At 34.5% G+C, this 25,813-nt stretch overlaps 1 protein-coding gene across 4 annotated transcripts in view; it reads left to right on the forward strand.

Moving 5' to 3' along the window:
• Positions 1-25,813, forward strand: part of CEP170 (centrosomal protein 170) — a 102,525-nt gene that overhangs the window by 38,754 nt on the left and 37,958 nt on the right. For 3 of the 4 annotated variants that reach the window (XM_068415442.1, XM_068415529.1, XM_068415615.1), the window contains 2 exons: positions 6,971-7,447; positions 10,061-10,710. In XM_068415442.1, the coding sequence (XP_068271543.1) occupies positions 6,971-7,447; positions 10,061-10,710 (1,127 nt within the window). Of the gene's footprint in view, positions 1-6,970; positions 7,448-10,060; positions 10,711-25,095; positions 25,246-25,813 lie in introns of all 4 variants that reach the window. The other variant, XM_068415695.1, reaches the window with a different exon arrangement.

Raw genomic sequence — 25,813 nt, forward strand, 5'->3', positions numbered from 1 at the left:
GTCATCAGTTACAAAGAAAAAGAATTAAGTCCTTGCCTTTGAGTCATGCCATTGATAGACCTGCTAGCCACATGATTCTCCTTGCTTTCCAGATTACAGGAAGCGTTAACTATTGGCTGTGAAACCTGTGACTCTGTATCTTGCTGTATATGCCAAAACAGGGATGGTAAAGTCTCTAGTATCTGTGTTTTTATTGCTTAGATGCCAATGTCTGTGACAAACTAATATAACAAAAATATGAATTCATCAAGCTTTTTATACTCAAGTGTGTATATCTACAGTGTTTTAATTTAAAAAACATGCTCGTTATTTGCCTTCATTAAATACAGGATTATTAAAAAGTAATATCCTGAAGTTTGTGGTTTTGATGCCATGCCATTACCAAGGTGTGACACAACATTCCAGCTTCTATTTAGTAGCATGCGTATTCTTATTTTTTCATAATTTTAAATTGCTTTTTCAGAAGCAATATTGCATCAAATGGTTTACATGCTCTTGTATTTATTTTATGAAGAAATTTTTCAGAAAGTGATCAGTGCTTCTGTCATAATTCCTGAGTTCAAAGAAAAATAAAATTCCAGCTTCCTCTCAGACTAATCAAGGAGGTGCAGTCTGTTTCAGTAGCAGATGAAAAGAAGTTTGTTCTAGACAGAACTTCAGTAATGGGGGTAGTTTTGACATACTTTGCCTTAATGAAGTCATCATAAGGTAAATGATGAATAGAGTGAATGAACTAACATTTTCTACAGTGTTTAACTGATTTTATTTGTTTTCAATATATATACACTATATATAAAAATCAGTTTTGGGCCCAGAGCCTTCTTGGCAAATACATTTCTTTTTTTTTTAAATATACAACATATGTTAGAAATCCTTTTTGTTTATGTTGTTGTTTAATCATGAATTTACCTCCTACAAATAGAATTAATCTAAGCAGAGTATAGGAATAGCTTCTATTTCCTCAAACTGAAAGACTAATAAATCTGTAAGAATGGAATTCAGTTTGAATAAGCGCATACTAAACAAAAGCTTATGTGAAATGTTATAGGAAGACACTGCTGGGGAAAAAAAAAAAAAACAAAACCTGACGTTTTTGCAAAACAATTTAATTTGAGAGGATGTGGAACTAAAATCCCTTGTATAGACAAGTGATTTATTTATCTTGATCACTTAATCTCTGAGTACACATTAGTTGTATGTTTTACTGGTCTGGTTTTTGACTGTTGTAGATGTTTTTTGGCAGTGTTGGCAGAGAGCCTGAGGAGACAGACCAGATAAGAGTTGACATTTGCCTCTATAGACACATTTCCTCAGTCTCAGAGCACTATGTCTATATAGAAGTGTGCAAAAAAAAATCCTGAATATTTTCATACAATTATAAAATAGACATGAGCTTTTTGGGCCTCTTTGGCCTACAGTTACATTCCATGAAAACATTAAGTTAATTTTCAACAAGTTAGTATTTCCTTCATGCGCTTAGGTTTTATAACATAGATGAATATAATGATTGGAAATTTATTTAAAGAAACACTTTAATGAAAGGAAATTGGGAACTTCACAAGACTGTCATGTTTGGGTATTTTTTTTTAAAAAAAAAACTTTAACAAAAAATGTTCGAGATTGATGCAGTTATTTGTTCCTTCATGGACTAAATTCTATTAAGTATTTAGAACACTGATTTGGAACATGCTTCTTAATATAAACTGCCTAAAAGTAAGTACATTACAGGTGAATTCACGGACATAAGTTCTTCAACTTTTTGTTCAGTAACGCAAGTCGATAAAGCCTGATATCATTTTAACAAATTAATGCTATGAAGAATCTGCTTCATGCTTTAGTGGTTTGGTACATGATTATTCACTGAGTAGAAAAGAAGGCATGAATTATAACAGATGAGGCAAGGTTTAATGAGGAGATTGAAATGGGAGATTTGTTTCTGCTAAGCCAACTGTAGACAATTAGTCTTTACAGTCTCAAGTTAACAGGATTATTTCAGTGTTACTGTCTTTCTATCACAACGGAAACTCACTAATGGAAATTATTTGCAAACAGAGCAGAATAGCCTGGAAAACTTTAAAAAGAAAAAAACCCTTTCTGCTCTTTTCAGACATGCATGTTGCTCTAATTTAATGATCCGTAAATCTGCTAGTCCGTATTAAAATGAACAGTTGCATATACACCTATTGTGTGACTTTATCTGTGCTGCAGCTGTTAAACTTAGATGTTATTGGCAAGTTTACCAGGTGTGTAAGTATTATTATTGCCATCTGTTACACTCTTTTTTCCTGGAAAAGCAAAACTGCATTGTCTGTTGATCTCAGTAGTAGTTGTAGAATTTTACATTGTTAACACCTTTACCAGAAATCTAAGAAAAGATCGAAGTCAATTTTAAACAGGCTTTAAGAATCTGAAGTAATTTTTTCCATTTGGCATGAAGTATTTTTTAATTCTAGCATTGCGTAACAGTATATATCAGGTTAAATGTTCCTTACATTTAAGAAACAGTGTCAATTTAAGGTAAAGCAGGCTGACTGTTATTTTAGAAATTCCAGTGTAATCAGTATGTGTAGGAGATTACACACACGTTTAATCACTAGTATTAACATTAAGGTTCCTAGAATTTTGTTCTAGAATTTTGCTGTTTTGGCTTGGAATACGTCGAAGTGCTGCACGTATAAGGTTTGCTTTGCAAAGCTATAGTAGTGAACGTGCAAGGTATGCCACGGGAAGCTTACAGAACTTTTTAGAGTCATCACAGCAATATATTTAAGTTAGATTAGTTTTGCACTTTTTTCACTTTAACTCCTATAAAGTATGCAGCTAAATGATTTATTATGAGAGGTGAGGATTTCTATACAATGATATTTTTATATTTTAGAGCAATTTTGATATTATTTCATAACATAGGTTATGACAATATTAAAAGACAAAGATCTTATTTAATACTAGGTGAATCATTACATGTATTTTTTGTAGTCTTGTCTTTCAATAACAAATGAAAAATATACTTCAGCAATAAAGCAAAAAAAGAACCTAAAAGGTAAGTGGGAAATAAAAAGTAGTAATATGGAGAGAAGGAGAAAGGAAAAAAGAAATTCTCTTAAGCATTTGAAGGCACTAACTAAAGGCTTCTTTTCATTAAACATATCACTGCACAGTACCAAATACAAAGTTAACATATAAAAAATATTTTGAGGTATTGTGTAAATATGATATTTTGGCTACTTCTTATACCTTCTGCAAATAAATATTTTGCTTCCAGGTTTACAGGCATTTTTTCAAGAAGTGCTTTGTAAATTCCAGATCATTTTCTTTTACAAGTTTTTTTCTTAAAATTGTATTTTTAAGGCAGAAAAAAAATGAACATTTCTAAAAAATCTGAAGACTCTGCAAAATATTTTCTGAGGTTTCATCCTGTCTTTCCAGATGTTAATATGTTTATATACACAGGCAGTTTCTTGCATATCTGATAGATTGTGTTGAATAGCACAGAACACCTGTGACATTTCTTGTCCAGGCTGGCAAGTAAAATTTTAAGATTCTGACTATTTGTGTGTGTAACTTAAGAAATAAACCTTAAAAAACCAAAAAGTCCTAGAAAGTGTAATCAATTCTACTAATGTCACAGAGTGAATGTTGCTTTTCTGATGGTTGTCTCTGAGATTATTCTAGTAAAGAATCTCCCTGAATCTCCGTTTGGTTAAGCCTATGATTTCCCAAATATTACATAGTTTCCCTCTTAGCCTCTCCTAGACTCATGATTTCATTAATAGTCTCACTACACCTGTGTAGCAGCTACAGGTATTGCTTCCTTACTTGCCTTGTAGAAACCATTGCGCAGTGGCCTTTTGTAGCTCTAGACCTTTGAAGAATGAGAGCTCCTTCCTTACAGATACCCTGGTTCTTTTTCTGCCCCTTTCCTTTCACTCTTGCAAATTCAGAAAGCCCTTCAGGAACTACCAGTTTATAACCTATCCGTCCCCTTGTTTTCCCAAAATACAGTTTCAGTTCCACACAGTTGTCTTTTTTGCCGTACAGATACCATACTTGCTCTGTTTAAAAATTATACAGCTGTGATGACCACTATGTTCGGTATTTGATTGAGGGTTTTCTCTTAAAGCTATCTGTATTTAATCTGATATATAATTTCTTTCATTTTTCCAGATGACTTTTTATAGTAGGATTTCAAAGGTAACGCTATTTTATAGATCACTCTCTGTAATATTTAGAAAGCTGTGAGGACTTGCATTTAGCATTTGGGTGAAAAATTCTGAAGGGTGGTTCAGATCAGGATCTATGTTAATTTTTTGTTTCCTCATTGTTTTCAATTCCTTATTCTAATCAATTCTGATGTATTCAACTCTTCTAAAAATGCAAATGCGTCAGGCTGAAAATAGGATTTTAAAGTAATTAATATTAACTTGTACTTCAGATATTTTTTCATTATATAATTTCTAAGAATTTTTCTAGTTTAGAAAAATGTACAATTTAGTTGTAGGTCAGTTTCTCACTTTTGATTAAACTTGCTCTGTCATAATTTAGATTCAAATGATATTATAGTATCTGTTTAATCAAAAAATATTGGAATCAAATACTGTGCATATCATTATAGTATGAACAGTTGATTTCAAATGTTGAATTTGGTGCAGGCAAGTTTCACAGGGAAAATTTTTTTATCAAGTTGTCCATCAATGCTGACAAGACAGTGTTATAGATCCCCTCATCCTAAGCCTACTGTACATCTGATACAGTTTGGCTACAATCTTAAAATTTTCAAAAGATCGTAATGGACCAGTTATTTCATATTTACTGAAAAACATTGTTTATTGTGTGGCCAGTAGATTGCTCTTGCCTGGCCCAAAAGTAGAAATATTACTCAAAATGTACTGTATCAGCCAGGTATCTTTTGAAGGAGCATCGAACACTATATCTTGCTTAATTATTGGTTACAGGGATTGCATGAAATTGTAGGCTTGAAGCTCTGAATAGAACCATAGGGAAAAAATAAAGGTACATATGAACTAGCTCCTTGGTGGATTACTCTCCTGTTCAATGACAGTGTTGCATACTATAAGGACCCCGGCTCTAGATTTGGTCCTACTAGAACTTGATCCATTCCAGCTTGTTAGCTGGATGAAACAAACAGAGAGTGATGGTAATTTACCTAAAATCTGGTAGCTTCACAGTATGACTTTTGTTTATTTCTGTACACTTTCTATCTAAACATAGAAGCTTTTTTAATGACCTTTGCATCAATAAAATAAATTCATTCTATATTGTTTGCTGGCATAAGTGTTTTCAGGAAGGGGACTAAAAAGGCATTCTGTTTCCCAGGGAGGGGAGCAGTGAGTTGCTGTTGTGGTGCCTGAAAACTACCACACAGAGATGAGGTAGCTGACAGTGCAGTGAAAAGCATTAGCTAGGGTATTCTTGGAATGCAACAGCACAATATAAAAACTGTCTGAATTCTTAACATCTTTTGTGTTTGAAACAGCTACTTTTAGATAAAATAAATTAAAACAGCTGTTTTACCTGCATCAGAGTTATTTTATCCTGTTGGTATCCAAGCATGGCAATAATAAAGAGTATGTACTATTTTTGTTACCACTCCATAACATCATTCTTTAACTTTTCCAGCTTTTCCCGTAATTAGTTCTATTTCTCCATATCAAATTACCATACTTCTTTATTTTTTAATTTTTAACCTTTACCTAAATCTTCACAAGAAGCATGTGTTTGTGAAGAACAGCATGGGTGCATTATGCCGTCCTGCATCCTTTACCCCTTAAACTCCTGACTCCAGTATAAATGTTTCTGTTGCTATCTTATTGCATAATAGTTTCATACGCAAGTGTTAACTGTCTCAGCTGATACAGTGTGTGTATTTTTAGTGCCAGAAATCTATTAATTACATTCTTATTCCTTTACTTGGCAACCTAAAGTCACTTCTTAAACATCTTAATGTGGTTCATGAAAAATCACGTAGGAACTATTCAGAATTCTTTTGCTGGAATGTAACTTGCTATTGCTGCTAACACCTCAAGTGCCTGTTGCTTATAGCACATCTCTACACCAGATATTTTGGCTAGCTTACTAGTTCATGAAATGCAACCAGAAGGTTTGTTTTCTTAAAGGCATATTGATAGCTTTTCTGCAACCACAAGAAACTTTAACCTTCATTCAGGCTATACAATGGGACTTTCAATTACTATCCTGTGCTTTTTCCACATTCTGCTTTCTTTACCCAGTTAGAGTGTGGTTTGGTAACATTCTGCATGCTTCCAGCTATTTTTACTTTTTCTGTTCATCTACAAATTATGGAAACAAGTAAAATAAGAGCAGATGACAGTAGGATTTAGCTTGATTCTTTGGTTTTATCTTTTGTAGAAGCATAAAGTGTTTGAATTCCAAAACACTTTCCAATGCTTCTCAAAAAAACTTTTCAAGCCAGAATTAGTGTTTATCTTGCGTTAATGTGTGAATTGTTTTTCCAAAGAATTTTAACAAACAAAATTATACCAGCTCTCCACTGCAGGAGACAAAAGCCAGATCACTAGCACTTGCTTTGGGGGCACCTTGATTTGATGTTTTTTCCGATAGATTGGAATTGCAATAATGATCATCTCAACTATTTCTCTAATGTGATTTACCTGTTTTCCCTGTGTTAATGACTCATCTGACCTTTGCATCATCTAAAAATGTTTGGAATGCAAATTTCCTTTGACAAATTCTAAGTGAGCTTTTTGCCACTTTACACTCCTTACAGTCAAAGCTGGTGCTGTCTTTTCAGTACTACTTTTTATATGTAATTCTGGAATTATTTTTCCAGAACTACGTTGCTCAATCTTCTCCGCAATCTTATTGTTTATTCCAGAAACTACTCAAGTGGCCTTCACAGGAGTTCAGAAACTTCTTGAAGAACCTGAAGTTCCCAAGTATTGTGAAATCTATTTTTTATTTTTTTTAATAGGATGCAGCACAGATGCCAAGCAAGCTGAGGAGCAATCTGCAGCTGCAAGTGAAGAACTTTATCCTTTCTGTAGGGAGCCAAGTTATTTTGAAATCCCTACGAAAGAATTCCAGCAACCTTCACAGGTAGCAGAGAGCACTATTCATGAAATTCCAACAAAAGACACCCAAAGCTCCCATGCAGCAGGTGCTGGCCATGCTTCCTTTACCATTGAATTTGATGACAACACTCCAGGAAAAGTAACAATCAAAGATCACGTGACAAAATTCACATCGGAACAGCGTCACAAGTCAAAAAAGCCTTCTTCCTCTGGTGGTCAGGACCTGCCTGGGCTTCAAACAGTGATGATGGCCGCAGAGAGCAAAGTAGCAGATTGGCTAGCACAGAACAATCCTCCTAGAATGATATGGGAACCAACAGAGGAGGATTCCAAAAGTATTAAGAGTGACGTTCCAGTGTACTTGAAGAGACTGAAAGGTAAAGTGAATGATTCCAACTATGCTTATTTCTGAAAGCGACGATTCCTCACCAGCATCCAAGTGAGTGGATCCCTGAGCCCTTGCGGAGTTCAGCTGAAATCACAGATACTCCACATGTGCGCAAGGATCTGTGCTGGGAAATTTTATTGCAGTATTAAGTCTTAAAAAGAGGATAGAAAACCAAATCCTAAGTCATCTTACAATAAGTATACTAATTGGAGATATTCTAGTACAGCTGAAAACATCAGGTATTTAAAACATTGATCTTGAAAGGGAACAGGAAAAAAACAAAACCTCAGTTAAATTTTATATATTTCACTTTTCCCCATGCATTACTTTAAAAAGCTGAATTGCTTTTTAGAATCAAAGCTCTGAAGTTCAAATTACGCTTTTAGCAACTCTTCCAATAGCATACGTTCTGTGAATATTCCTGTGCTCTAAGAAAATCATTGGTAGCAAAGAATACATCCTGTAGTTATGCTGCTTAAATCGATCATGTATGATGGAGTCAGGTCTGAGTCAGGAATCTGAACTAGAACAAGAGCTTCAATTTTTATACTAAGCTTGCAGAGTACTATATTTATAAGAATTCTGCTGTTGAATGGAGTTCCAGGTGATTATATGTGTTCATTTACTGCCAACAGTGACAGTTCAAATAAAATTAAATCAAATTATAGTGTGAAACGTGTACTTTCTTTTGGATGCCACTTAGCAGAGTAGAGAAGAAAGTAGTTTGATGTTCAGATGAAGATTCCAGTGACATTCAAACTTTCAGAAAGAAAACTTCTTTTTCAAGTCTCTCTTATTTCTGTTTTAAATTTCAGCAGACTGACTCTGCAATTCCTGTTTTTCTTGATTCTGCAACATTATCATGTCTAGCTCTTAAACCAGCTGGGACTGGGTACAGTGTGCTTTGTCTTACTGATCAGAAGTCTGCTTTTTAAGGCTGACTCTTCCAAATCAAGCTAAAAATGATATAATTCTGTTTTCAAAATTTTAAATGTGGTGGCATTAAGATAATAACGTTATGTCTTCTAGAGTATATCCCAGAACATTCATTGGTTTTCATGATACTGTATTATATTCATGAACATTCTTTAAAATAGTAGCCATGTCACTTTGATAAATAGGAAGGGCTTTGTTTACAAGGCCCTAGCCTTTTTCCTGGCAGAAACTCCTCAAAGTTTGATAAATTTTCATCTGAGAGAGGTGTAAGTTATGGGGTGCATATGGCCATAATAAATATCTGAATTTTGCGGTCTTTTGTAATCTGTTTGTATTCTCACTCATTATTCATTCTTTTTCAAATCATAAAGGTAGACAGTATACCTAGCTGCTTTGAAAGTTTTAATTAAATAAAAAAAAATTGGTTTTTCTTCTCAGCTTTTCCTTACAATATCCTGTACTGAAGTCACACTGCTGAAATTATATGACTTTCAATGTGGTGTTGATATTTATTATTATTATTTGGAAGTATATGAACCATCACATCATTTTCTTAGGCACTCTACAAATAAGTAGCAAACAGGAATGTAAGCTGGGATTTCACCTGTGTATTCAGTGCTATTAGTGTGATAAGTAAGGTTTCCTGATATGTGATTGCTATTCAACTGAATAGTAGCTGCATATACTATGTAAGTGAGAAAACACTAAAAAAGCTATCCTCTTGAGACTAAAAAAAAATTGTACATTCTATGTATACATAAGTAAGACTTGATGCAAAAGAGTTCAAAGAAGGTAAAACTGTTCCTTCCCAGGAACAGAGCTAAAACTTAAAAGTGCGTAGACGCTTTCATTGTACATCAAGTTGCTCTGTGTTAAATGTGACTTACTGTGTATGAGTATCTGGCCTTCCATGCATTTTCAGGTGTTCTTACAAAGTATATTTATAGGTGTATATATGATTTATTAAAAGTGTAATCCTTATTCATGATCTGAAAGTAGTTCGTGGAATGAATAAGTAATAACAACCGTTTCACATGCATACATCAGATGCTGGGGGGAGTGAATGATGGCAAAACTCATTGTACTTCTTGGAAAGAGTAATAAAGAATTCATTCCAATTTTCAGTAGACATTTCTCGTGATAAACTGTTGTAAATGTGTGAGGAATCCAACATTATGAACTGTGACTCTCAGGTATTTTCAGCTACCAGAAGGACTATTTTAGGGGGTTCTCTTTATCCTCTCAACCCTGCCTAGAATGTTTCAGTAGTCATTTGTAATCAGCTGGCTGTGTAACAAAATTAATATAATTGGAAAACATACTACAGTACAGCTGGTAAAATACTGGCTTTTGTAAGTCACTGATAAGTATTCACAGATGAGAATATTGGTGAAAAGGGTAATTCAAATGCACTGCTGTTACTGAGCAGCTTATAAAGTGTGTCATTGTTTGACTTGTAGCAAGTTGAATGCATTACCAGGAGGTGTACAAAATTTGCAGAGCCAGGTACTGAAAACTGTTGGAGTCTAAACATAAAACCAATTTGAAATTCATTCTTTCTTAGTTTGCCAGTTTCTTTTGTATCTGTTGGGTTGGGGGTGTTTTTGGTTTTGTGTTTTTTTTTTGTTTTTTCATTGTGCTATATATTCTTTTGCTTTGCTTGTAGGGAATAAGCATGATGATGGTACACAGAGCGATTCAGAAAATGCTGGTGCACACCGGCATTACAGTAAGCGGGCAGCGCTTGAAGAACACTTAAGGCATACAGCTCATACAGAGCTGAAAAAGTCACACCAGAAAGTCCATTCCACAGAAAAGCAGCAAGAGCAAGCCAGTTTGAGTCAGACTGCCTTTATGATTGAGTTTTTTGATGAAGACCATCCTCGAAAGAGACGTTCTTACTCTTTTTCTCAGAATGTAGGAGCTCTGTCCCCAGAATCTCCATCTCCAACACCTCATGCACGAGCTGAAAGAGTGAAACCTACGTCAGGAGAGAAAGCAGTCCCTTCATCTGTGCAAGCTAGCTCATTGCATCACAGAGCAGTACATGGTGTTCATGCAAAACTTCTAAAACAAAAATCAGAAGAACCCTCTGCTGCATTACCTGTCTTGCAAGCTGCATTGTTAAGGAGTTCGGGAAGCCTTGGCCATAGGCCTGGTCAGAACCAGGAGATGGACAAAAAGTTGAAAAACCAACATATTTCTGCTGCTACTGAAAAGGATAATGAGGATGACCAGAGTGACAAAGGTACTTACACTATTGAGTTGGAAAATCCCAATTCTGAAGAAATGGAAGCCCGTAAAATGATTGACAAGGTGAGAAACCTAAAACGTATACTGATGTTAAAGTAGTATGTGATGTGTGGGCAACAGTCTACCACTTCAGTTGTACTTATTAAAGCTGCTGCAATAATACAAGTTTTTAAGCTAGTCTATAATGATGAAATATGGAATGTCATAAAAGCGGCAGCAGGCATTCGGCTAAAAATTATTCCTGTTCGATACTGTTATTCTTCTAGTTTGGTAGTTTAAATGAGTTTTCAAAAGATTTAAGTACTGTAAGAATACTAGGCAACAGTATTCAATTAACTGGTATTTTTATGAGAGTTGTTAGATTTGAATTTATTATGTCCCTGTGGAAATACTCACCTGTTCTTAAAAACCTATTGTCTCTGTATTTTCCAGTATATAAATCGGTTCCATCCAAATTGCTTTATAAAAATAGGTTGTAAACGTCTTCTATACTTAAAAAAAAAGTATATTCAATAACAGTAGCTTAAGTTTCATAGATTATAAAGAGTAAGTATAAGAATGCTTTCATTTTCAAAAAATGTTTATATGATAGCAATGTCGTTTTTATAGTTTGAATATAGGTATATGCTTCACTAGGCTTAGGAATCTTATGATGACCAAATAACTTTTGCTTCTTGGTAACAATATAAATAACTACAGATCGTATTTGCAGTTCAGTAACTGCAAATACTCTTTCTTTGGATCCCACGGGAAGATATGGGTAGGAGAAGCTACATTTAATCATTTGACTTAACTGACTCTTCAAGAGGATTTTTTTTCTGTTATTGTTGTGTTTTCTTAAACAACCTATTGTGGTAGAATGCTGGCATCCAAATCTCGGTAATATTTTGGCCGGTTTAACAGGAAATTCATTGCTTACTTGTTATAGAATTATCAGAGGATTGATTTTGTGTGTCTCTAAAACTTTTTCAGAGCTGAACAAATACATTAATAAATTTAGAGTGAATTTTGGCTAAACGTTGAAAAATATTTTTTGAAAGACAAGCTAGCTTCACTGTTTTGATTTTGTAGCAAAATGCTGACATAGTGGGGAAATGGGAAATTTTATTACAGATGGTTTTATTTTATAAATGGTATTTATGGAGCATGTGGGAGGGGAGGATTAAAATAAAGATAATTGCTATCAATAAAATCATAAAGATAATGGTTTCGCCTCTTATGGATTCTGAAAAGTAGACTTTTGACTTCTTTGAGTCAGTATTGAAAGAACTGAGAAACAAAAGCATTCCAAGTGAGTATTAAAGAACATGATTGCTTTGACTTAATGACTATAAATATCTACATTTAATGCTTAAGTTATAAATCTTCGATTAAATTGCATCAGAAAATGTGTTTGACCTGTTTTTGCTAAGTATAGTTGTGCAACAGGGTTTATTTGGAAACCAGAAAAAATAACGACCTTTGGAAATAGACAATTTATGTACTTTATAAGAATGTTAATACTGTCTAATTTTTAATAAGATTTCATATTATTTGTGGTCTTCCATTTGGGATATCTGCAGTCAGTTTTTTGTTTGAAACAATCTCTTCTGTTACAGGAGAGATTCAGGAACAGGAGATAAATGTAAGCATTAGGGGTGGTAGTAGAGTATTGGTTAGTATTCTTAGTGTTGTATAAAAAGCTTTTGGATATCATAGATACCCCTACTGTTAACCTAAACAATGTCACCGCTAGAAACTAAAGATTTACTTGGAAGTAAAGCAGAGATGTTTTTTCTTTGAGGTCTTCTGTATCTTTTCCTTTAGTATCTGTACTAAAGTATTACGAACAGTATAGTTTACACCCAGTTCAGAGAGTCCTGCTGCACAATTCTTACTTGATTCAGTAATGTGAAAAAGTATGATATTATTTTTATGAATTACAGAAATACCAGTGAAGAAAATCAAAACCACATGGAAACCAAAATTTCTTCCTTCGCTTGAGCTCAGCTTTGCTTCCCTCCTATTTTAAATTGCTAATGCTGGGGATTCAGTTACTTTGCTGAAGGTGGATAAGTGAGGAATAAGACAAGGACTTTTGTTAGCCTGTTGACTTCTGTGCTGCTTTAATGAGGATTTAAGGGAATTATTGGTATACATTTTATCAATAATTCCTGTGTACACTCTCTCTTTGTTGGCAGGTCAGTCTTTTTTCTCAGCAGTTATGATGCCTGCTCAGTTGAGTCTCATTTAAGAGTGTCTGTTGGGTCAAAAGATTAACTGACATTCAAGAGTTGCATTTGCTAGGACTGGGGTGAAAATACACTACAAGTAGCAAGGGTAGGTTTCTAAAACATTTGCACAAATAATGCAGGCTTGTCAGTAACAATTTACGTTGGAATGGTGCTAAGATCTGTGTCTGGTTTACCTGAAGACTTTCCTGTGGAATAAAATACTTCTGTTTTGGGTATTTTTTCCATTTTACTGGAAGAAAGGCTGAGAATGACCAAAATATCCAAAGATTACTTTCAGTGTGACTCATTCACTTGTGAAACCTTAGCCTTAGCCTTACTCCTGTAGGCACAGTCAATGCTTTTCTCTGGAAAGGAACATAAGAGCAAACCACAAATGCAAGAGTGGCATTATCTTGTCAAAAATCAAGGCATGATTAATAATGCTTCTTTGAGTTAAGAATCCAAGAGAGGTATGCAGGAAATAAAAGTTAAAATTCTTAGAAAAATGGAAAAAAAAATCTATCTGTATAATTTAAAAAAAAAAGGGAGGGAAAGACCTTAATGTTGACCTATATTGTTTCCTTCAAAGGTACCATTTTTGGTTAATGTAGCCTTTTACAGAAGATTCTAGGAAATAGACTCAAGGAAAATAGATACTTACGTGAAATGAATTAAAAATCCAAAAAGGATGCTGTCCTGCTTATTTAATATCTTGATTTCATTTAAATTTCTAAGGATCCATTTCTTCCTCTGCTACTCTTTCAGTCTTTAAGAGAAAAGTATTGTCTCTACAGCAGAAAAGGGGTAGAATAACAAACTTTCTTTTTTTCTTGACTGTTTTAAAGCCTGGCTTTTGAAAAGAGAATGTGAGAAAGATACAAAAATAATCAGAAGGGAAAGAGGGAGACATTTTCTAACAGTGAAAAGCTTTTTCGTGAGATCTTTTCCCTAACAGAGAGGTGTAATCATTTATCTGCAGTGATGACTGTCTTGGAGTGAATGTCTGTCGCTTACCTAAAATGAAAGATTCCAAAAACATTGAGACTTGTGTCTTACACAACTTCAAACACCTAGATCATTTGCTGAGCCAATGAAATTAAGATCAGAGAAGATGTTAAGATCTGACAGGCAAGGTCATTTCAATAAAATCAATTTATATTAATGCCCACAGAGAATGAACTGAGTAGGAAAAGAGAAATTTGTTGAATTATTTGCAAATTTGCAAGATATTAAAAAAAAAAAAATTTGATTTTTAAAGTACATAATAAAAATAGTAAGCAGATAGTTTTCAGTTGTAAATATAAAAAAAGATGCAAGGCGTGTACATGCCTGGAGTCCTCCAAAGATTGTTCCTGTTTCACTTATATGTCAGTTAATCATTTGGATTGATTGTACTTTAAAATCTTCTATGCTTAGATCGGCCATGGTAGGAACGGATGTAATTACTTAGTATTTCAGGAATACTAATAATTGTTTCTTCTGTGCTGTTATTTGAATTTTATTCATAAATCTTAAATAGATTGTCAGAGGAAGTAAGTATCACTGCATTGTGGCCAGCTTTGAACAGGTTACTTATGTTTAGAATTAGTGTGTCATGTCTCTTAGAACAAAACAAACATCTTGGAGGAAAAAAAAAGTAATTTAAAAAATCAAATAATAAGTAAAAAAAGTAAAAACCATCAAATTTTGTAGAGGTTAGGAGAAATCTCTGGCTATGTTATTAGACAAGAGACAGAGAAGCAGTCATCATAAGGTTTCATAGTTGTTTCTATTTTAAAATATAGTACATATCCATGTACATGTCCAGGACAAATATCAAAACATGGAACTATCACAGAAGGAAAATGGGTATGGCTTAGGGGGTTTTTGTTTGTTTTTGTTTAAGCAAATTTCGTTTCATTATATTTCTCAATGGAAAGATTTGTTAGAGTTCCCATCATAGAGGTAGTGGTTATAATTTGCAAATGGTTGCCATCTTCAGCTGTTACCCACTGTAACTGCCTTCTCTCCTTAGTCAATCAACTGCTGAGAACGCTATCTCCACAATATTCCTGTGCTTACATAGGATCCAGCTGTGCTTTTCACAAGTAACACAAACCCATGCACACGAACTCCGTCTTGATTATTGAAATTTTCTCCAAAACACAGATTCGAGGACTTCTGTCTCATTTTGTTTTTTAGTAACCTGACATTATTACTATTTCTTTCAAATCCTTTATTTTTTTTATAGAGACTGGGTGAATACTGCCAGTATTACTGGTATGGAAATGTGTTGTACATTGCCCTCTTCTGTCACTAGTTTACTTGTATTTTTATTCTACCATGGGTTTCCATATGGTCCTCTGTCACCTTTAGTTTGCAAAACATAAATTCTAAGCAAGATCAGTGCTGTTCCTCACAAACTCGTGTTCTTTTCACTTGTTCTCTACAGTATAAATGTATAGTTGTGTCTTAATGGTCTTAGAGAACTCTTGAAAAATAGCAATACACCTTGCTTCCTAAAAGTCTTTTCATTAGCCAATGATACTTCTGTATCCAGGTGTTGAAATGTCACTTAAATTCATAGAGAAGTATGAATTTGGTTACTAGGCAAACAGGTTTAGAAAATAAATACATTAGTAACATGAAAGAAAGTTATGATTGAATAATAGATGCTGGCTTTCTTTTTATACTTGTAGAGCTCTTTTTAAAATTACCATTGAGAGCTATTTCATCAGTGTGTAGAGAAGAAAAGCTGCTCTTACATACTACAAAGACCACCTTGAATATACCAGGCATACAATATTCTCTACTCAAATAGCTTCAGAAAGCTACAACTCTTTCTAGCAGAATAGTACTCTTATTGCTGCAGCTAACAGCTAAGTACGGAATAAAACAAATTCAGAATCTTGATTTGATTTAGAACATGTTTTTACTGTTACTTTTAACACATAAAATACACGAGTAGGATTTTTTCCTTTACAACCAACCATTCTGCCCTTTAGATAGGTTCAATGCTTTCTTCTGTTGACACTTAGCAATTGCTCTCTATTTTGCATGGAGTTATAAATTTTCTATCCGTTTTACATTTTTTAAATAATCAAATGTCTTCTATTAGAAGGAAGTTGTTCTCAGCAGTCGTAGCAGGTTAAAAATTCTTCCTAGGTGACAGAAAAGGTAAGTCTGTCAGTGGATGTAAGAATTCGGAATGATGGTTCTGCAGGTCATCTTCCTTCTTAATGATATAAAAAGATTTCAAATTATCAGGCTAATGATACGATTCAATAAAGCAAAATACTACTAGTAATAAATTTTAGTAAATGAATATACTAATAATTGTGAATGTGTTTGGAATATTAAATACTTTGAGGCTATTGCAATAAGTAAAAAGCAACTCAGTTTTTTGCAAGCTCTTTGGGGGCTTTCTTGGGGGTTCCTTTTTTGTTTTGTGTAGATTTTTTTTGTTGTTTTTCTTCTTCAGTCGATTTCATTTCAGGGTATTTCTCAATGGAAATACTTTGTAGAACTTACTGTAGCAGAGTTAAACTCTTCTATGCATGTGTGGGAAGGGAAGGAACAGAATAGAGGCTATATGTATGTTTCAATTCTCATCAGCCTAGCTAACCAGGGAATCTAGAATGTTGAAGCAGCTCATATACGTATGGAAACATTGGGCTTAGACAGAGTTTTCTTTGGTCCCAAAATTGTTTTCTTCAATTATGGTATATTCATTTAAATTTCCTGATAAATAGTTAATTTTTTTCATCAGCAGAGTAATTTTAGATCTCAAATTCAACATTCTAATTCCCAACAAGAAGTAAAAACTGAAAAAAAAGTATCAAAATCAAACCTCAATCCATCCTTCTGCCATCTTCAAAAAGAGTTATTGTGACCATTCAATGATTTTGTTTTCAGTGCAAAGTTCATGTTTTAGATCATGTTCCAATTTGTTTTAAATTGGAAAAGGCTGCTGTTTTGAAGTCTTTGTTCATGTAGACAGGCCATAATATGGCCTTGTTATGACCTTGTTGTTAATGTACATGCTATCATCTTTAATTTTACTTGATTATATATTATGCAAATGGTATTTGTAAAATATTATTCTGTTGACACAATCTTGAGAGAGATTCCTTTTTCCTCTTTAAGAATTTGGAATAGCTAATAATTTTGGAGGGAAAACTGTATTGGTGTTCATCTAGACACCGGCTTTTTCATTTCAGTTTTCTACATCTTTCTGCTCACGATGATACTTATATTTCAGGCTTTTTTGACTCTTTTTCTTGTTGTTGTTGTTGTTGTTGTTGTTGAGTATGTGTATGAATGGGAATCTATTCTGAAAGGCAATTACAATAAAATGGAATCTCCTTACACTTCTTGCTCCCAGGGTATGTCTGTTCATGCCATATTATATTACTGACTAATGTGTTCTTCAAGGACTGTGTATTTTTGAATGCTTTGTTGTTGTTACTTTAAGTGTTCATAAAGCTTGTTTGCCAGATCTTGTCTTCTCTGTTGCAAACCTTAAAGTTTTATCAATAATCTTGAAGGTAGCATGAAACATTATATTAAGCATAAAATAACTGCTAAATGAAGAATTGAGGACTGACAAGTTTAAGATTAATGTTATGGTAAATATTTTGAAAATAAGAGTGACAAAATCATAAGTAGGTATTTTATTACATTGTTACATTTGTATATATCAGTATAGTTCTGTGAGAAATATAAACCGATTCAGATATTTTCCATCATTTGTAAATAGTGTGCAATGTACAACAGGATTGTTTTTAATACGTGGAGCCATATATCAAATGAATAGATTTTTTTTAAGATCTGTGAGGTTTATTAGAAAATGTGTACTCTTTTTTCATCCAGAAACTTATATTTACGGTGCAAGTGGAGCAGAGAGGGGGAAATGTTTTTAATTACAATACTTAACGTACATGTTATTATAACCCCTCTTGTTATAGAGTTTACATACAAGTTACGGACCTCCTCTTGGCAAATTTTTGCACTATTATAAATGACAAACTACCTGAAAAGAATCAGCGGGCAGGGAGAAAAAAAAAATCCCACCATGTTTCAATGACTGTTTGAGGAACCAAGAGAGATATATCTATTTTCAGAAAATGACTTTCAGGTCTTCTGACTTTTAACACTCTCTGGGTTTGATTGCTTTTACCATTGCTTCAGCAGTTTCTTCTAGAAGAAATGCCTTTTAGCTCCACAGAATGTCTTGGTTGCACAATGACCATATCTTATGAATACAGTGCTGAAAAAGCAGTAGAAGAGTTGAAGTCTGTCAAATCATCTGAGCATATAAATTTTGTCAAGAGTTCAGAGGACATTTGTAATCTTTTTTTCTTCAGAAGGGAGGAGTCTTACAGTCTCTGAACTTATTGTTTCCTTTCGAATTTGGTATTCTAAAGAAAATGAATTCTTCACTGTAGCAGACAGGTACAAAATATGTATGCGTGTAAATGTGTAACTGACATCTGTTAAGAGGAGTTATTAGAGTTGGCACATTGATCCTTTTCATTTGCTTATGTAGCTTTTTTTTTTATACCAAAGCATCTTGCATCTGATTCTATATCTTCAATATCTAGTTAAAATGACATAAACAGCTTCTGTGAAAATCCATGGCTATTCATGAGATATGCCCTTCACAGAACGCAGTCTGTTCGCCTGGGATGGCTAGGATAACTGCCAAGAACAAGCAAAAACTATTAAAATCAGACTTCTCAGAAGCAACTTGGTTAAACAGAGTTCATGCTGTAACAAAACACAAAGTGAGCTTAGGCATTGTACTGTGGCTCATCACACTTTCTCAAAGGTAGGAGGAAAATGCTTGCCTTTTGTTTTTTCCATATGATCAGTAACTCTGACTTTTAGCAACCAATTTACTGTATGTTATGAATGTCTGGACAAACTTCTTTGGAAGAATTATGAGGAGCTCAGTCTGGACACTAAGCGCAGCATTGCCAAGATGATCTACGATATGGAGCTGAAGCCTCTTCCATTTCCCTGGTCTCTGGAATCCTCTCTTCCCATCAATCAAGAATCCTCTGAGTGTGGCTTATTGACACTTTCTTCCTCTTGCCTAGTACATCCAAAATGTGTCCAAATGGTGCTTGTGTTTCCAAATTCATGACTCTTCCTTTTTTTTTTTTTCTTTCTTGCTGTTCTGACTGTATCAGTTCACAGCTATTTCTGAAATTTACTTTTATTTGACTTCCCTGACAATCAAATATACTCGTCATCTTCCTTTTCCATAAAAAGTTATGAAACATAATTGCTATTATAATTTACATTCCCATCACTTTACAATGGCGAAAACCTTATTTCAAATTTAATCATTTGCTCCTTGTTTTATTTTGCGATGATTCTGTCTTTAATGCACTGTACAGTGCAGCCTCATGTGCCTTACCTGTGTTCCGCTTTGATTTAGTTTGCTTTTTTAACTGTTCATCTTTGAATTCGCTTTTACACACTTTTTGTCCTTGGGTTTTGTTCTACTCCTTGTATACAGATTGCCTGCACTGAAATTAATAGCATTTAAATCACCATCCTTCTCAAATATGTCTCCAGATTGTGACTGTAACTGTTGTTAGGATCTGAAAGAATACAAGGAGAATTATTCAGATACTTCTAGTTTACAAATACCATCATTAATGGATAGGTTCCTAGTTATAGCTCTCTGAATTGCAACTAGAATCCTTGTTGGTTTTCTGTTAATCTTGTTAATATTATTAGTAATTACTGCATATACCTTATGTCAAGACTATAGCAGTAAGACTATTGGGGAAACTTTATAAGCTCGGAATTTTAAAACTAGAGAGAATTCTTCAGATTTGTATTTTGAATAAAATTGATACTCCTAGTTTGTGTTTAGTGCTCTTAGAAATGCTTTCTAATGCTTTATGTAATAAGTATGTATGCAGAACAATAGAATCCCTGTTCTATTATACATAATTTGCTATGAAACTGAGTGAACATACCTATTAGGAGACTCGAATAAGGCCTTTTTTTACAATGATATCAGTATCTTCAGTAATGATTTGGATGAGGAACTAGATCTGTGGACATCAAGTACTGACTAATTATAACTGCAGTGTGATCTTCATAAACCATGAAATAGTTTAAAATTAATGTCCTAAAATTAAATAAAAGTAAGCATAAAGTCCCAACATTAAGAACATGCCTCTGAAAGGCATGTAAATGAGATACAACTGGAAAAAGTTTTGTCATACTCAAGAACTTTAAAGTTTGTAAAAAGCACATAAGGAAAACATCGAGTGGGGTTTTGGGTTTTTTTTTAGCTAACCCATTTTCTTCCTTTTGATTCAGAAAAGTGGTTCCTGTTTACATTAATTTTTCTGACCAGTTTTTATTTTAATTTTAGAAGGTCTCACATATATCAATAGAGACAAACGGCTTCTGTGGTTTTAAAGAATCATCACTTTTGATAATTAATCCTAAAGACATTATACTGACCTCTAGTATAGTTCATCTGTGGTACAAAAGATATTAATTTGTCTGTTGCGGGGCAGGGGAGGGGAGGAAAGGAGAGTGAACAGGACAGATTCCCGATCACTAAAGCTAGCTTGTGTTAAAGCTGTGTTTCAGCTATTGTGACAAGCAGGTGTGCTCTGAGCCCTGAGCTGTTTTCACACAGAAATGCATATGACCTGCCAAAACGGATTACTCTGCTTTCTATAAAATCAGCCCTTGCAGAAGAGGACAAGGCACGTGCTCAGACTTGGTTCTGTAACTCGTGCTATCTCCAAAAATAAGCTGGTACTTCTTGCAATGATTGCGTCTTATTTAGGGTCACTGTTATTAGGGATCATAGGATCACATAAGCTGGAAAGGACCTTAGGATGTCGCTAGTCCAACCCCCTGCTCAAAGCAGGGTCAGCTTTGAGGTCAGACAGGTTGCCGAGGACTTTATCCATTTGAGTCTTCATAGCCTGCAAGGACAGAGACTAGGCAACCTTGTTTGGCTGTCCTCAGAGTGAAAAAGCTTTACTTTATATCCTGTGTGAACCCCTCTTGCTTCAACTTATGTGAGTTATCCCTTGTCCTCCTGCCATGCACCACAGTGAAGAGCCTGGCTGTCATCTTGATACACTCCACATAGGTACTGGGGGTCTGCTGTTAGGCACCCCCAAAGCCTTCCCTTCTTCACTCACCCCACCTTCCCCCAAACTCTCCCCACAGGGAAAGTACTCCAGCCTTCACCATCTTGGTGGCTTCTGTTGACCTCCCTGAAGTTAGACAATGTCTCTCCTGTGCTGGAGGGACCAAAACTGGATGCAGTCTGTCTCTCACCTGTTAATCCTTTTGCTTAAGAGGCCAACTGGATTGCAGGTTAAACAAGATGATGTTGACTACATTTCATAAATGGGGCTTGACTTTCTACAGCAATGTTATTGTTGTTCCCTTGCAGTTCAAAATGTCCTGGTGTGCAATGGAAATTGTTTTATGCTTCATAACAATAAAGTAGTTATTTTTAAACACCACCACCACAGTTTATACAATGTTGCTGACAGTTCCACCGTTACAGCCATGTGGCAGAGACCCTGCAGGAACCCCATGTAATGGTGCACATTGATGCGGTGCCTAGAGTTTTCACCATCAGATTTCAGGGATTCTGTGAAAATTATTATCCTGGTTTTTGCTTTATAACTTTATGACACTTGAAGCATTCAGGATTAAATAATCCAGTCTTTCTGCTAAAATATAATTTCATAAAAGTAAACAACAATACAACAGAGCAGGGCAGAAAACTTTAACTTTCCAGAATGATTGCTTATTGGAAGCTGTTAGCTTGGAAATATCTTTCTCTGGTAGTTTCGTTTTTAAATGGCATCTGTTTAAAAAACAGCATTTATAGCTGGGGATTTAAAAAAAAAAAAAAAAAAGATTTCTGGGCATTTTTTTCTTCATGGTACATACAGCTACCTAAGTTAAAAAATAAACGTATTGCTCCCCATCCTCTAAACTCTCTCCAGAAATGGAAGATCATGATTTTGTGAAAGTCCTTATTTACAGTGATAAAAAAAAAAAGAGTAAAAGATTTAGGAAACTTCTTTTTTCATTGACAGCTGCATGCTGGATACATGTGATTTGAGATGGTTAGGAAAGTTCTTGAAGTCATAAATGAATGCATAGACTCCCTTTACCTCCTTTATCAAAAACAAACCAAAAAAAGGCATTCTTCTCATTTTTCAAACAGCTCGCTGTGTCCAAACCTGTATCTTGGAATCTGGATTCATCTTTTTCTTCCCCAAAACACAGCTAATCAAAATACAGATGGTAGTTGCTTCTATTTAAAGCTGTAGCTGCTGCTTCTGACAAATACAAGCTTTACAGAAAGAAACTTCAGGGGTTTTGTGTAAATAGGTAAGAGATGCAGCGATGGCTGTCATCAGTGTTTCCTCAGGGTTTTTTTTGGTTTGGTTAAGTTATCTCCTAGACTCCCCTTAAATGACTTTGAAATCATGAAGATATTTAAAGAGCAGAAATGTCTGAAGAATTGGAAGCCTTGAATGTCATTCAGTCTTTGCAGGAAGGTGCAGGTCTCTATCCATTCAGGCTTCAATCACAACAGCCCACTGTTTGCATGCATACCTTATCATAGCAACCCATAAAGTACAAATTGCATTTTTCTAAATGGTAGAGAGATGATTTCCAGAAGAAACCTTCAGGTTATTCCGTGGCTGTTTCTGTTGAGAGTATAGTCTCTATTTGGTGAACAGTGTAAGTAGATCGGTTAATCCTGAAATTCTGATAGTACTGATTTTCTACAGATGTGTGACAGGTGTGTAAGTGATGTTCTAAATTTTGTCAAATACTAAACATGAATTGCTTTATCTTTTGCATAGTTTCCATGTTTAAAGTCTTAATTATGTACTAATGGCATTGTTTTCAAAGGGGTTTTCTGTATCACGGTTTTGAAATTTAGTCTTTGGGCTAGATTACACTTGTGTTAATCTTTCTTGCTGGGGAGCTTTGCGGTTGCATAGCAAAGGAACTTCCACAGGGCAAGTGCATGCACATATCAGTGCTCCTAGATGTAGAGTGAACGTGTAGTGCAAAAATATACGTTTATTGAAGAAGATGCTTTCCCTTTCTTTTAAATCATAGTGTCTTTTCTGGCGTATGATATCCCCACTACATATACAGAGGGACCATTGGGAGTAGTATTAGGAGGTAAATCTATTACTTGGGTCTTATTGCTAACCATATTACCTTTCACAGAAAAAATAGGCAATATTCAAATTTGGTTTTGTAGTAATTTCAGTAATAGAAGAATAACAAAATTTACTTAAATAGGACTTCAGTACTAGAAAAGGTAAGACGGAAAGAAAGAAGCCTCAGGTGCTGTTGGTTGTGATACGAGTAAAGAAATTTGACATGGTAAATGAATGTGCCACCAGATAATATGAAGCAATTTACAGGCAGCAATTTACTCCTGTACTCCTGATTAGATATGCAAGCGTTGAATTCATATTTTCCTTCAGGTGCTTATGTGCTAAAATCCAGAATTTCCTTTCATTTGAAAGAACATGTAAAACTCTAATCAATGGAACTACATTAAACAAGGAGAAAAGTGGCTGCAGAATAGCGATATATTCAAAGAAAGGAGGCAGTGGACAAGAACTGGTTTGTATCTTCAAAAATTGCTACAACTGTACAAATCAAAAGTGCATCATTAAAGAGAAAAGTTATATCACACTTTTAAGAAAAGAAATATTTATGAAATAAGCAACTGGTGCATAAGTGTATCTAGATGTGATGTCTGTGTTAATTGAAAATAGGGGAACGTTGCCTAATTTTAGAATTGCAGAAAGCAAGCTTTTTGCATGCGAGCAAAATGCAAATCCAACACATTCGAAAAAGCTTCCTCAGTTATAAATGTGTAAATGCTATAGCAACATCTTTCTGGACATTAGAAGAGCATAAGCAGGAGTTGAATGACAAGGTGCCTAATTTTTGTTTTTCCTTCATCTGCTTCTCAGACACTAAAAAACATTATGGTTTGTGGCCATCTAGTGGTGAATCCATTTTAAATACACTAACCTAGTTGAGAATTTTAATAAACCAGTCCTCTAGCTTTGCTGTGCAAAACTGAATTACAAAACAGTTTTGGGGAAAAAATAATTCTGTATATTTTTTTCTCCTTTGCACTAGTAGTATTTTTTACAGGAGGATAACATTGTGAAGGTCATTTCCTTCTTTCCTTTTCTTTGCCCTCCTCTAAGACAAAACAATTTTAGATGTTAGCAGTTTCTTTTTAGCAGCCAGTTTTAATGTGTGTGTGGTTTTTCCATTTTTATTCTGTAATTTTTTTTAATGTCCAAGACCTTAGTAGTAAAGTAGTGAATTTATTTCTTAGGCAGAAATTTATAAATTTTGTAAATTATATGTTTCCAAGATACAATATATTCTCTAAAATATCTTTGAAGTATGCATCAATTCTGAAAGCATTCATATTCCTTAGTATCTATGACTCATGAGAAATTTGACAGATAGTATGCTGGGTCTCCTCCTTAAGTCCTTACTACTACATCACCTTGGTAATAACATTTTTCTAGTATTTTTCTCTGAGCAACATTTTTAAAATGTCATGGGAAAATGATACTAGTGGAAGGGTTTAATAGAAGCACCAGTAGGAAACAGTGTAGTAGAAGAACCATGGCAAGTCATACCTTGAATGAGATGAGGCTACATGGTTTGTGAGACCTGGTGGACTTCTAACATCTGCTACGTCCCTAGCAAATGAAAAACTGAAATTGTGTTTGTATTAGAGAAAGAATTCAATAAACATATTAGTAGCAGATGTAAGCATTTGTTTTTCTTGTTTTCACTAGATAATAACAAAAATTTGAAAATTTGGTGGTTCCAGTTATTGTTTTTTTTCTTAATTGGGAAATGGACTGTAAAATGCTTTTTGTAATGATTTTGCCTTTACCTTTTGTTTCTTTCATCCAAGTGTCATTTTTTCATACCTCACCATTCCAACTAGCAGTTCCTTGAATTTTCACAGTGTTGACATAGACTTCTGCTCTTTTTTTAATTGCTGTAGATATGTCTTCTATTTAATTTGTAGATTTCACCAAGAAGACAGATGAGCATAATACAACAAAACCTATTTAAACTCACTGTCCAGCATGCCGCCATCCATCCATTAACATTGAACATTGTATCAGGATGGTATTGGGTTAATATATGCAATGGTTTGTTTCATTTTCAGGTATTTGGAGTGGATGGCAGCCAGGATTATAATAGGCCTGTTATCAACGAGAACCAGAAAGATTTAGTAAAAGATTGGGCTATAAATTCTGCTACAGTAGTGCTGGAAGAAAAAAGACCACTGAGTACAACTGGATTTCTTGACACAGAGGTAGAATTTAATTTTTGATGGTCTTCTTTTTTCTTCCAATAAGAGAGAGCACTAATAACTGACCAGTAAGTGTTAAACAGCAAACAAAACCTTGCCTAGAAAACATTAGCTCAGATCTAGAAATATTTTATTTTTCTTAGGCCTTTATTGCATTATCAAAACTTCTCTGTCAGAGATAGGCATGTTACATTGTGAAGGTGTTTTAAACTTTGCTGCCTTTCTGTGTGCACTAACACCACTGTATTGGAAATGTAGCAGGAGCTTCCTTGCAACATCATATTTGCAACACACATTTGTACATTATACACTTGTAAGTTATGCAGCAGAACTGCAGAAAAGCTGGTTACGTTTTATAGCCCGAAGCAAGTAACTATATTAAAATTCAGAAATAAGGTGTATGCATTAAATGTGTGATACAAAGTCAGCTAGGAAAAAGATGGTGGATAATACATTTCAGGGTTTTCTCCGAAGCCAGAGGACTTCAGGTTTTTACATTTACAGTTTGAGTGCTCAAGTGAGATGCCACTCATGAGAAGTCACTTACATTAGTTGCCTCAGAAGCAGTATA

This window comes from Nyctibius grandis, chromosome 1 (assembly GCF_013368605.1).
Source record: "Nyctibius grandis isolate bNycGra1 chromosome 1, bNycGra1.pri, whole genome shotgun sequence".
Classification (NCBI taxonomy): Eukaryota; Metazoa; Chordata; class Aves; order Nyctibiiformes; family Nyctibiidae; genus Nyctibius; species Nyctibius grandis.